This window comes from Schistocerca nitens, chromosome 4 (assembly GCF_023898315.1).
Source record: "Schistocerca nitens isolate TAMUIC-IGC-003100 chromosome 4, iqSchNite1.1, whole genome shotgun sequence".
Lineage (NCBI taxonomy): Eukaryota > Metazoa > Arthropoda > Insecta > Orthoptera > Acrididae > Schistocerca > Schistocerca nitens.
The window spans coordinates 755,468,772-755,483,617 of record NC_064617.1 but is presented as its reverse complement, the minus strand read 5'-3'; the positions used below and the strand labels follow the sequence as shown (position 1 = coordinate 755,483,617).

The 14,846-nt window shown below is 38.0% G+C and overlaps 1 protein-coding gene across 1 annotated transcript in view; it reads left to right on the top strand.

The window, feature by feature from the left end:
* The window catches only part of LOC126253045 (cationic amino acid transporter 3-like), a 127,216-nt gene that overhangs the window by 27,594 nt on the left and 84,776 nt on the right, over positions 1-14,846 (top strand). The window contains exon 3 of the mRNA XM_049954121.1: positions 13,745-13,873. Within this exon, the coding sequence (XP_049810078.1) occupies positions 13,745-13,873 (129 nt within the window). The remainder of the gene's footprint in view (positions 1-13,744; positions 13,874-14,846) is intronic.

The following is a 14,846-nucleotide window of genomic DNA, read 5'->3' as shown; positions in this document are numbered from 1 at the left end:
AAAGGGGCTAAAATTTAACATGAAACCCAACGTTACAAAGGCACACGTTATAGATAAATTAATAGTGGACCTTAAACTAGGCTTAGAATGTGCGAAAACAGAAAAAAAAGTTCAAACACGGATAACGTATGAGTCACATAAAATTTTAGAAAATGAGATGACCTATGCACAAACAGATGCTAGTACTTACAAACCTTAAATAATATCAATCGGAAATTGAGAAGTAACGATGCCATAATCACTAAAGCCAGCAAAGGTAATTCCGTGATCATTGCCTCTAAAGCAGAGTACTTAGAAAAGACAGAAATGTTCTTTGCAGAAAATGGTATTATACCTATTTATAAAGATCCCACCCCAGCCTTACAAAAAGAAATACAAGCAGGCCTCCACAAAACCAGAAAATTGATAGGGGAGTTTCGAAAAAAATGACTCATAAATATCAATCCCAAAACACCCACCCTGAAGAGTCAATTTAAAGTCCACAAGAATAATCACCTGATTTCACCAATCGTGGACAGCATTTATAGTGCATACCACAAGCTAGCCAGATACCTGCACTGTAAGATAAAAGATAATTTTGCTTTTGCAGAATACTACTCAGTTAAAAATTCACTAGAATTAGCAAATAAACTGAAAGCATTAACCTGCTCAGAAACATCAAAGCTTGCGTCACTTGATATTACAAGTCTTTATATCAATGTGCCTGTAGACCAAACATTGAGCATCTTAGAACATAGCCTGCACCTCCACAAGAAATTGTCAGATATTGAGATTGATGAACTAATGACCCTTTTGAACATAGTCGTGAAACACAATTACTTCTCCTTTAATAAAAAAATGTATTCACAACTTTTTGGGTTAGCAATGGGAAGCCCCCTGGCCAGTATTCTATCCAAATATTCATGAGTGCGATGGAATCACAATTTTTTTTGTAAATAATACAGAGATAGCAAGTAAAATAACATTTTACACAAGATATGTTGATCATATACTTCTCATAGTTGATGGTTCCCAGGAAGATATAGACCAGATTTTTTCAACATTCAATGAACTCCATGATAAGATAAATTTCACTCTCAAAATGGAATCTCCCTATAGAACGCTGAATTATCTAGACCTCAATCTCACTATAGCAGACAATTGTTTAGAATTTAACATCTTTAGAAAATGTACGTTCTCTGACAATATCATACCAGCTGACTCTGTGCACCCGCAATCTCATAAAATGTCCTTCTTTCATTCCAGTTTACATAGAGCACTCGCTATTCCCCTTTCTGCTAAGGTATTGGACAATGAATTATTAACACTTGAAGTGATTGCTGAAAATAATGGGTATAAACCAGACACTGTAAGACAACTCTATAACAAGAGAGTAAATAACAAGAGAAGCACTTCATCTACATTAGATACCATGTCAGATGATAACCAACTGAACATAATCTCCATTCCTTTTATAGGTAAGGCTTCGTACAGAATAGGGCAAATTCTAAAGTACCATGGTTATAAGGAATCATATTCTACCAATAACAGCCCTAAGAAAAATTTAATCCACTCTTTAAAAATAGCTAAGGACAAACTGTCTCTCTCCGGGGTATATAAAATCACATGCAGTTAGTGCCCCCAGCTTTAACATCGGCCAAACAGGGAGAGTGTTGTCAGCAACATATACAGAGCATATGCCAACGTGAAGTGGTGACGGCACATGGGGTTCAACTTTTGTTGAGCAACTCGTTCAAATGGCCCATGCACCTAATCCTCCAAATAATACTAAGCTGTTGCACTGTGAGGTAAAAGGAACAAGGCTAGATATTCTAGAAGAGATGCAGATTTTTAAACACTTGCTATCCGATAAAGAAAACCTTCTGAACAATCAGCTGCTTCTGAGAAATAAAAACTTTTTTGAAGGTTTCCAATCATTGTTATGTTTGGTTTAATTTATCCCTGTTACAGTGACCACCATATTTCTCTCCTGATTGCAGCACACCATGTTCAGACATCAAGCCTCGTGCTTCCCTTTAAATTTAAGTTTGGCCCACTACTCTTTCACGAGAGCTTGGACGCCTTTATAGTTGAATTTAACAATTATGCAGCACAGTAAGTAAAACTTAGCTGCTTTAAATACTTCCCCTTTCTATGATACGATAATGTTATGCGCATATTGTGTTACTTACAATGTTACCTGTGGAAGAATAATCCCATCAAAGGTACATTGTAGATTATATGTCAGTACACTTGACCTATGTCGGTCAATAGACATAAGCGTGATGACGGAGATGTTTTACCCTTTGCCACACTCTAATTAATATGCGTAACCTATGTCGCTCATTAGCATAGATGAATTTAACAATTATGCGGCAAAGTAAAGTAGAACTTAGCTGCTCTAAATATTTTCCTTGTAATGATAACAATAATGTTACACATGTATCATGTTACTCACAATGTTACCTATAGAAAATATTTCCTGTCTAATGTACATTGTAGACTTATTTTAGTGTACTTGACCTATATCAGTCAGTAGCATGTAAGTGTGATGATGGAGACATTATACCCTCCATCACACTTAATTAATACGCTTGACCTCTGTCGGTCAATACTAGTTAAGTGTGATGACAGGGGCATTGTACACCCAGTTGCACCCTAGTTAAACTATAGATGATGACTAAGGTTTTAAATAAGAGAGACAAGTAAGGTCCTTGCTATTAGGCATGTTCAGTGAGAATACCATATGTGCTTAAAGCTGTAAAGGTTATCCTTAAACTTTATATACCCAACTAAGTTAATTTCCCACCATTTAATACAATTTGCATATAGTTAATACACATAGGGACTTCATCTACATAATGCCTAGTTTGCTTACTATTATGGTTATCAGTTCCCAACATGTGATATACAGACAGCCAATGATATACAGCCTTGACTCTCCATGTGCACACGTGCACGAGTTGCTGTGTGCTCAGTGGAATTCTGCCTGCAACGGTCAGTGCCAATGTTAGTTACCGCTGCCAAACGACCACGTGGTGAAGAGATGCTGGGGCTGGACTTCAGCTAAGTAGTTTTATTTGACATGATACCACAGTACGGTAAAGTTTTAATTTTAATGTTGACTGTGCCTTACTTTGGCATGTTCTAGTAATTTTATACTTCTGAAAAAGACTAGATTAATTTAGCCAAAATCTGGTAAAGACCAGAAAATTTGTGCAACTGAGGCCGAATCCCCAAAATATTAATAGAAATGTGGCTAGCCTTTGGCACTTTAGCAGTGAAGCTTATCATTCCATTATTAAGAAGAAGAAGAAGTAGTTGATCTTAAAACTCAGAGCTGATCTGACAGTAGCACAGGCAGAAATAGAACAATTGAGAACTGCAGTTGGCAAAAATAATATTAAGAGTAGCAATGTACATATTGTTACATTCCATCCTGGATTTTCCATTGTTTTATATTAAGAGTAGGGTAGACAACTGAACTGTGGTCAAACCTGCAAAATCATGCAAGAGATTTAAGAGAAACTGTGAGGCTACTCCAACATATTTGTTACTCTAGAGGCTTTGGAAAAAAAAAGTGTGCAGAGAACTCTTAATGCCCTGACAAGACAGAGCAAAGAGTAAAAATTAAGGTTAGTAGTAGTCAGTAAGTTAAAAAGACAAAGAAGGTTCTTATGCTATGTAATAGTCACAGGATGGAAATGTTTGAGTCCCTTCAGATATATCTGGGTAGGGAATACCTGGTAATTAGCATTCATAAGCAGAGTACAGGACTCCACAATGACACCTACGAATTAGACTCTCTGGAAAAATACCTTTGTACAGAATATGATAGAGATTGTTGGGGGTACTAGAAACATGTTGGAATGTATCCTCAACTACACAATTGAAGATGGCATCAGTGACATTGATGGGAATGCTCATCACATTAATGAAAAATTTGCATCATCCTTAAAGTAGTATGACAAGCCTAGGATAACAGTTCTGTTTACACTGTCTCCTCAATTTTATTGGAAACTATACAAAGCAAAACCTACAAGTATGCCAATGTATTAAGATAGTATGTAATAAATTTAACCACAGTCATCTGAAAATGGAAAGCTAGTAAATCAGTCTGTGGGCTCCATTCAGTGCAATGTGGGTCAGGTGTAGTAACTTATAGTTCATTTCTGAGGCTAAGAATCTTGCATAGACTGTGTGCTGCAGGCTCAACTGTGGCATCCAAGCTTCTCACCCACTGTCCTGATATAGTACAGTGTGCTGCAGAAGATTAATAGGATAAAGAGTGAAAGAATTCCGATCATCTCACCATCAATCTTGTGCATCTGGTGTTTTTAGTATCTTTACAGTATTCCAATACATTATTATATCACTTTGTACAGGCAATCTGTGCTTCTTCTGAATAATTCCATATTCATTTTTCAGTTAAAAAACAACAGGATTAATTAAAGAATGGAAACTCCAGGCTGACATATCAACAATATTAGGAAAAGGATGGATTGCTACTAACCATAGAGATAACGTTAAGATACAGATAGGCCTAACAAAAAGATTGTTTTGGCCAAAGCCTTCATTAGAAAAGAAGATACACACACATTCACACAAACAAGCACACCTCACACACACATGACCAGCATTTCAGACTGGAATGCTTTTGTCACACTGAGCATTAATCAGGACTGGGGCAGGGAAGGGGGAGGGATAGTAGGGTATAGGTGGGAGGAGGTCAGGGGAGTAGGAGAGCAGAGAAGGAGAGGAGCAGGAAAGAGGAAAGACGGGCAGGCGTGTTGGCAGAGGGCGGCACACAATGAGGGTGAGGAGCTGTGAATAGTGTGGAGGTTATAGGATTTAGGGGGTAGAAACAATTGAGTGGATGGTGTGGGGCAGTAGGTTACTGTAGGTTGAGGCTGGGATAATTTCAGGAGCGGAGAATGTGTTGTAAGGATAACTCCCATCTGTGCTGGTCAGGAAAACTGGTGGTGGTGGGGGGGGGGGGGGATAATCCACATGGGCCGGGTTGAAATCAAGCATGTTATGTTCAGTTGTGCCACAGGATGGTAGTGTACTATGCTCTTGGCCAAAGTTTGGTGGTGGCCATTCACCTTGCTTTGTGACAGTTATTTGGTAGGCATACCAATATAAAAAGCAGAGCAATGATTGCAGCAGAGCTGGTATGTGACATGGCTGCTTTCACTTTTAGCCTGGCCTCTGATGGGGTGGGATAAGCCTGTGGTAGGGCTGGAATAGGAAGTGCTGGATGGGTGGATTGGGCAGATCTGGCACCTGGGTCTACCACAGTGATATGACCCTTATGGTAAGGGCTTGGGATTGGGAGAGGAATGATGATGGAGTAGGATGTTGTGGAGGTTGGGTGGATGAAGGAACACCACATTAGGAGGGGTGGGAAGGACATTGGATAGGATGTCCCCCATATCAGGGCATGATGATAGGTAAGCAAAGCCCTGAGAAACAGTGTGGTTCATTTGTTCCATAATGAATTGATACTGGTTGATGAAGTGGGCACTCCTTTGGAACTGGTTCTTGAGGGTAGAAATGGTATGGGAGATCTGTTTGTGGGCTAGGTCTGGAGGACAGTGTCTGTCTGTCAAGGCCTTTGTGAGACCTTCAACATACTGTGGTAGGAAGTTCTTGTCACAACAGGTATGCCATTCCTAGGTGGCCAGGGTGTATGTGACGATTTTTTTTTTTTTTCTCCCCCCAGGAAGGTGGGACACTGGGTTGGTGAGGACCAGGTAAAGTTGATAGCAGAGATCTTGAGGCTGTGAAGGAATGAGGATAGAGTGTCTTGGCCCTGAGTCCAGATCATAAAGATATCTTCAGTGAACATCAAACAGACCAGAGGTTTGCAATTTTGGAAGGCTAAGAAGGTTTTATCTTGATGGCCCATAAAACAAGTTGGCCTAGTAGGGTGCCATGTGGGTGCCCATAGCTGTGCTGTGGATTTGTTTGTATATATTCCTTTAAAAGGCTATATAATTAGTAAGGTGTTTGAGGTCTGTTCAAAAAATTCCAGAACATTCATAATTTCACACCAGTGGTGTGTTGGAGTGAAATGCACTTGGCATTCCTGCACGCACCTGTGTTTAAGGTGTAACTACCAGAAGTTTAATTGTTGTATGTCGGTTAGTTATTGTTCAATGCTGTATTGAGTAGAATGTTGTGTCACACAGTTTGCAAATTTTGAGATGGAAGAGTCAGAGGAGCAACGTGTCTGCATTAAATGTTGCATGAAACTCAAGAAAACCTCTACAGAGACACTTGCAGGAAACCTACAGTGATGATTGCTTGAGCCATACTTGGTTTTATGAATGGTTCACATGGTTTAAAAATGGCAAGACAGAGGTTAAAGATGACCCCCATTCAGGACACCCTTCAACATCTGCTGATGACACTCATGTCAAGAATGTCAACAAAATTGTGTGTGTCAATCGAAGACTGACTGTGTGAGTCAGTTGATCATGTCATGAAATCCTGACACAGCATCTTGGAATGCACTGTGTTGCCACCAAATTCATCCCATGGCTCATGAGTCAGAACCAGGAAGGCCTTTGCCTTGCAGTCTGTGAAGAGCTTTTGGATTCTACAAATGAGAACAAGATGTTCCTTAAGAGAATAACAACTGGTGATGTGATGTGGGTCTATGATTTGATGTTGATACCAAGGTTCAATCTTCACAACAGATTAGGAAAGGTTATCCAAGACCAAAAAAAGCAGGTCAGATCACATGTCAAAGCCATGCTGATAGTTTTCTTTGACTGTGAAGGATTAGTTCATCATGAATTCAGGCCACAGGGGCAAACTCTTCATTGATGGTGCTATTGGGACATGCTGTGATGGCTGGGAGAAAAAGTGAGAAGGAAAATGGCCTGAAATTAGGTGATACAATTCATGGCTCTTGCATTATGATAATGTAGCCACACATTCATTCCTGTTGGTGCATGACTATTGCACAAAAAATAAAATCCTGTGTTGCTTTATCCTCCATACTCTCCAGACCTGGGCCCTGCAGACTTTCTTTTTATTTCCAACTTGAAAACCACTTGAAAGGATGAAAATTTGCAAAGATTGATGAGATAAAAGAAAATTTGCAGACGATGCTTCACACAATCGAACAAGAGGCATACCAAGACTGCTTCTGTAAGTGGAAACAGTGTTGCAGTGTATCAATTGTGGAGGAGAGTATTTCAAAGAAAACCATGCACAATAAGTAAAAGGTAAGTGTAGAAAAATTTTGTGGATACAGTTCCAGAATTTTTTGAACAGACGTCATATGAGGAATGAGGTAGTGGATCTCAAGTCTGAAGGACATTGGCAAAGGTAGTGTTCAATAGTGGTGACACCAAGGGGGTGAGGGATGTTGGTGTGAGGGAAGTGGCATCAACAATGATGTGTAGGGATCCAGGAGGTAAATGGGTGATGATAGTGGAGAATCAGTGAATGAAGTAAGTGGTTGTTGTCTTTGATGTGGAAGCTAGATTTTGGCAACTGGTTGGATATGTTGGTTGGTGAGAGCTAAAATCCTTTCAGTGGTATCACAATAACCAGCTACAATGAGGCATCCAGGATTGGTGAGTTTGTTGAATTTGAGGAGCATGTAGAAGGTGGATGTGCATCGTGTCATAGGAGTGAGGAGGGAAATGGATTCAAGGGAAGGACCTCAGACAATAAGCAGTATTGGAGGTTATTTTGGACTTCTGGGGTAGCCTTAAAATGGTTCAAATGGCTCTGAGCGCTATGGGACTCAATATCTGTGGTCATAAGTCCCCTAGAACTTAGAACTATTTAAACCTAACTAACCTAAGGACATCACACACATCCATGCCCGAGGCAGGATTCGAACCTGCGACCGTAGCAGTTGCGTGGTTCCTGACTGAGCGCCTAGAACCGCTAGACCACCGCGGCCGGCGGGTAGCCTTAGCCAGATCACTTCTTTTCTTTCCAAGAATTATCCTTCTTGATACAGTCTTTTGACAAAAACCAATACCATATCTCTCTTCTCTCTCTTTTTCTTTTTTTGGAATGCAGGAATAGAACCTAGTACATGGAGCATATAGCATGACTGCATCACACATACTGCTTCTGAACATATCCAGTATGAGGTTGCTTAAACAACTAATTTTCAGATATATTCATGTGTAACACAAGCATTAACTGTACAATTCCAGTGAATTCAAGCATTTTTTGTAGGCCATTTTAGAGTTTTTTTCCTAAAAGACAGAGCTGCTGAATAGGGATAGACACAATTGTAACAGTAAGTGAGGGGAAGAAACGGCTTCTTCAACAGCAGAAAGAGTAACAATCACAATTGATCTACCATCAGAACATAAGAAGCTTGTCAAGTAAGAAAGATGAGCTTCTCATATCATTATAGGAATCTGAAATACCTAATGTTAAATCTATAGATGTGCTATGAATAATGGTATATCACTTTAACATTACAGAGATTGCTCAGGTGCACCTGGGGTATAGCATTCTGCATAGAAGGTTAGGAAGCTATAAGATTAATCTCAGTGACACTGGTGCCCTACTGAATGAGTTCAGACACTGGGAAATTTTATCATCTTTCATCTCTGTGATCACTTGCTAGTTGCAGGCCCAGCCACACATATACACTTTGCAAATTGCTTAAATTATGCACCAATCTGTGAATTAATGAAGTCATTTACTCTGCATGAGTTGAGATGAAATTATATAGAGCCTTTCAGAATAACAATGATTAACTAGTGTATAAGTTTCAGTTTCATACTAGAAATGATTTCAGAGATACATAAAATGACCTAAAAACATATATATATAACTTTTCACTAAAAGCAACATTTTGATACATTAATAAGTTTTTGTATGTGTCAAATGATAGCTTAAGCAAAACACTTAAATAATATCTTGTCCAGAACAGTATATGTTACATAATGTACCAGTTTCATACAGTAATTATTATTTTCAGTGTTTGACACAACTGTTTTCGTTAGTGATGTTGTGTGAGTTGAGAGCTGGAGTGCATGCAGCATGTATGTGGTACATGAATCTTGGAATTAGTGTGAATGAGAGTGTGAATCATATGGATCAACAGAACAATGTGTCATATACATGGTATGATGGGCTTAATGTAGTTGGTGTAAGGATCAGAGAAGTAAAATCTATATATTGTCCTTAGGGCAAGTAAAGATAAGATTATTTTTAATTATTTACTTTCCAAAAAATATTTAGTTTTGAAACTGATTAAAGTAAATTCAGAACTGGTGATTGGTCAAGGAGGGATATTACCATGTTGCCCATAAAAAACTATGCAGCTGATTGGCTATTTTTTCTTCCAGTAAATCAGAAGGGAGAATGCATGCATGATCTGGAGGAGGGGGATATTAGCATGCACCCATTTTGAATAGATGTAAGTAAAGTCTTATACTGAGTGGGATTATGTTTAGGTCTTCTAGTAAAGATGTTGTAATTGACTTTGAGTACAAAACAACTGTTTTGGAACGTGGTTGAGGTCAGGTATAAACAACTTTCTCAGAAGATTTGAGAATTTTAGAGGATTTTGTGACTTTCTTTCCAGTAGGCTAAAAAATTCAATGGGCGTGCTATGCAGTCATAATTCTACTTCAGATTACTGAATATGAGTGAACTATGTAGTACTGAGCAAGCACACCAAAACTAATAACCATCTAGAACGTTCAATATATCAACTGACCCTTAAAAATTTTGGTTCTTTAACAGCAGGTCATGCATTAATCTGATATGTGAGTGAATGTGGTAGTGTGAGCAAGTATTTTTTTTCTATCAAGAAATTTGAATGTTAGAGTGGACTTGGTAACAGCTTTTTTATGTTAGAATGAGCATATAGAGCACACACATAAAGAACCACTTGCTTTATTCAGCAACCTTAGTTAGTTCTATCAAGAATGCTGTTTACCACAGGAAACAGAACATTTTGTACACCCTGCTCAAAGGTACAGTGATGCATGTCTTTTAAACAGCTTTTGTAGGTTGAACTACATTATGTGTTGCTTCAGGGCAGGCCATGGTTATGAGGAAACTCACAGTGGTGAGTGAGTAAATGTCAATGGCAGCAGACAGACCCCATACTCCTAGATGGATACAAGTTAGTATCCCAGTATATAATATAAGATGGGCATAATGCAGGAACAGGGGGATTGTAAAATAGAATAAAGATGACCTATGCCACAGTTGTAAGTGAGTACTACATTGACCATCTCTTTGGGTGCTGTACCTCACTAATAGGCTTGGAAACATACAAGGCAGCAGTTCCAACAGGCCCCCATAGCAAATGTTTTAAGCTTCATTAAGCTGTTAAAGGCAGTACTAATCACATGCCATAAAAATAACTGAGCAGCAATTGTATGTGAAGAATTTTTTTCTCATATAGTTCTGATCTAGAGCATGCACAGATTCCAAATTTGGTCCAATCCCCCACAGTAACTTTCTCAACAAGAATTTGTTTGAAGTGCTCCTGAAAGGCAGTGATGCTCACAAAATAGTAGGAACAGAAAGCTGGTCGAAATCTGAAATTGATAACAGTGAGATTTTTGGGAAAATTTTAAGTGTATATCAAAAGGGTAGGCCAGTGGGAAATGAAGGTAGTGTACTTGTAGCAGTAGGCAAGAAACTCAAATCCAATGGGATAGGAATTGAAGCTGCATTCAAGATTATTTGGGCAGGTCCTAGTATCACACGTGGGCATAAAATAGTAAATGGATCCTTCTATCGCCCACAAGACTCATCTTCTGTTCTAACCAAAAACTTTATAGGTAGCCTCAGCTTGCCTGTACAAAATTTCCCCAAACATACTGTAATCATTGAATGAGACTTTAATCATCCAACAATCATCTGGGAAAAATACAGTTTTATTAGTGTGAGCATGAGGAAACATCCTATGGAACATTCTTAAATATCTCCTCTGAGAACTAGCTAGAAGAGATAGTTCAGAATCCCACCCATGATGCAAATATATTACATCAAATGGCAACAAATAGACCTCACCATTCTGAGAATGTCCACATCAAACCCAGTATCAATGGCCATGATGCAGTTAGGGGGACAATGATTACCAAAGTACAAAGGACAACTAAAACAAGTATAAAGGCATATATGTTCAGTAAAGTAGAAAAAAAAGCAGTAGTGTCATCTCCAAATGAGGAAACTTGCAGCACGGGGCAAAAAGAGTAGTTGATCATGCAGTAGATAGGTGTGTACCCACCCAGTAGAACAATTCATAATGGTAGGGGACCCCCCCCCCCATGACATACAGTTATAAAGAAACTTCTAAAGAAACAGAGACTACTGTATAACAGAAGTAAAGCAAAGCACAAGACTATAGAAGAAGAGATGCTAAATGAAATACATTTAGCTGTCAAGAGATCATTGCAGGAAGCCTTCAATAATTACCATAGAAGAATACTGTCAAATGTTCTTTAACACAACCCTAAGAAATTCTGGTTGTATGTAAAAGTTGTTAGTGGCACCAAAGCTTGAGAGCTTGAGGGTGGCAATGCAAAAGAGGAAATGCATAACTCCATTTTCAAATGTTCCTTTGTAAAGGAAAACCCAGGATAATTGCCCAATTTCATCTTCACATCAGTGAAAAGAAGAGTGAAATAAATGTTAGGTCAGTGGTGTTATGATACAAATGAAACCATTAAAGTTGATCAAAGCTCCAGGACCAGATGGACTCTCTGTCTGATTCTACACTAAAGTTTCAGGCTGACTGAGACCTTCATCTCAGTATAATCTATCATAGATGTCTTGAACAAAAAAATATGCCAGTAGCTGGAAGAAAGCACAGATCATACACGTCTATTAGAAGGGTAGTAGAAGTGATCCACAAAACTGCTGCCCAATATCCTTGACATTGATTTGTTGTAGAATCTTAGAACATATTCTCAGTTCAAGCACAATAAGGTACCTCAAACAGAATAATCTCCTCTGTACCAACCAGCATGGATTCCAAAAACATTAACGATGCAAAACTCGACTTACACTGTTCTTACCTGAGTTAATGAAAGCTTTCAGTCAAGGTAGTCATATGGATGTGGTTATTTCATGATTACTGAAAAGTGTTTGACTCAGTACCACATATGTGCTTATTGTCAAAAGCTCTCATATGGTGTATCAAACAAAATTTGTGACTGAGTTGAGAATTTTTGGTAGCGAGGACACAATGTGTTATCTTGGGCAGACAGTCATTGTCTGATGTAGAAGTAACTTCAGGTATGCTCTAGGGTAGTGTGTAGTGACCATTGCTATTGATATTGTATATTAACAGCCTTGTGGGCACTATTAATAGTAACCTCAGACTTTTTGCAAATGATGCAGTTATCTGTAATGAAGCACTGTCTGAAAGAAGTTGCATAAATATTCAGTCAGAACTTGATAAGATTTCAGAGTGGTGGAAAGACTGGTAACTTGATTTAAATGTTCAGAAATGTAAAATTATGCACCTCACAGTGGCCAAATCATACTAATACTGAGGATAACACTTTATAGGGATATGAAATGGAATGATCATATAGGCTCAATTGTGGATAAAGCAGATGGTATACTTTGCTTTATTGGTAGAATACTGGGGAAATGCCATCAGTCTACTAAGGAGATTACTTACAGATCACTTGTGTGACCCATTCTAGAATATTGCTCAAGTGTTTGGGACCTGTAGACAAAAGGACTAACAGGGGATATTGAACATATGCTAAGTAGGGCAGCGCAAATGGTCACAGATTTGTTTGGTCTGTGGGAGAGAGTCACAGAGATGTTGAAGAAACTGAACTGGAAAGCTCTTGAAGACAGATGTAAACTATCCCAAGAAACACTACTTACAAAGTTTTTAGAACTGACTAATTGATTACTCTAGAAATACACTACAAGACCCTACTTACTGCTCATGCAGGAATCATGAGAACAAGATTAAAATTAATTGCAGCATTTGCAGAGGCATTCAAACAGTCATACTTCCCACACTCCATAGATGAATGGAATGGGAAGAAAGCCTAATAACTAGTACAACGGAATGTGCCCTATGCCATATATTTCGTGGTGATTTGCTGATTATAGATGTAGACATATATGTATAAAAGGTCACAATGCAACAGTAATTGATAATTTACTTGTAAATCCAACTGCCTTTTATGAAACAACTATGAGCCTATAACAAATGGTTTATCTGACCATGATACTCAAATGATAGCATAAAGCATCCCCATTAATCAGGTTAAACTAGGAAGGAAAACATACAGTTTCACTGAATAATAAAGACTGACTCAATTACACTATTCATGGAGAATTTACATGAAGGTAATGGGAAGAAATTTTTCAAGTACATCATAGTAGATCAGACATTTATTTTTTTCCTACAAATATTCTTACTACTTGTAAGGAACAGTTACAGTGGAAACTGAGAGATAGTGTGGCTAACATCTGAGGTTAAAGCGTGGGACGCACAGCTCCACATTACTCAGTAAAACTGTTATACCTCTTGTAGGACCTGTATTTATGTTCATTGTCATTATCATTGCAGTTATCATTTATATTAAAATTACTATTATTGTTTTTACTATTAGAAATATCTCAAATCTGATATAACAGTCACATATGGATATACAGTCCTATTTGTTTTTCTCTTCTTAAATAACTGAAGTGAATCACATAAATTAATCATGATAAAATTAAAACTGGAATGAGTCATCAATGTACAAAAATGTCAAAATGTTTCACACTTTATTGTTCACAGGTTTGAGTTATGCTGAGTTTGCAGCTCGAGTTCCTCGTGCAGGATCTGCTTACATTTACAGTTATGTTACTGTAGGTGAATTTATAGCCTTTCTCATAGGTTGGAATCTCATTCTGGAATATGTGATAGGTAAGAATGCATCCCTGACTTCAAAGAATATATTACTAAAGCATTAAGACTGTCTCATAATAGTTGTTATTTCGATCTCAATATGGTAACAAGCAGTGCAACACCTGGAATCCTCAGTTGCTATTATTTGCCATCCATAGTGACACTGAGAGTGGATTTTCATTACATATATTACAATTCAATGAAGTATTTTGATATATTATCCATTACATTAACTGTCTCCTCATCAGAACTATGCCCAGTGAACCAAAGCCTCAATAGTGGAATTATTTGAAGATATGTTGATACTAGAAATGATCTCACTGATTTTGAAACAAAGATCCAGATCACTTGTAATGACACTAGAAACCAAAAATGTCCTTAGTCAACCAACCTTCAACTTCTGTTAGTACTGTTCTCTTTCTGTCTCCCTTTCAGCATTTCATCTTTACGATTAATATTTCTTAATACATATATTATTATCATGGTGCCTTTCCCTTCTCTTACTTAAGATATTTTCCCCTCCATCCTTCTCACCTCAACCCCCTGCCCCTCCACATACTTATACAATTCGGCTGCTTTGCTTTTTGATGATATATCACCTGACATGCATTTTTTACTGTTCTTGCTGACATTCATTTATTTAGCTGTCTTAATATTCCTGTCTTTCTATCCTGTTATCTTAACTGATGTTGCTTGTGATCCGCAATTACTGAAAAGTTAGAAAGTTAGTGTTTGTTGACATAGAAATGCAATATCTGTTGAAGAAGGGTAGGCTGCTGGTACATTCAAATCCATGCTGGCTGACACTGGCTGTTGTACTGGTATACATGCAGACACTTTTAAGTCACAAGCACTGGTGTAAAGGTAAGCCTTGTAACTGAGCACAGAAAACTGTTTTAATTTCTGTACAAATTAGTAACCTCATAATAAGTGGTACTTTTGTCCTGTCATATCTCTTCTCACAGTACATACAAATTACACCTTTTATTGT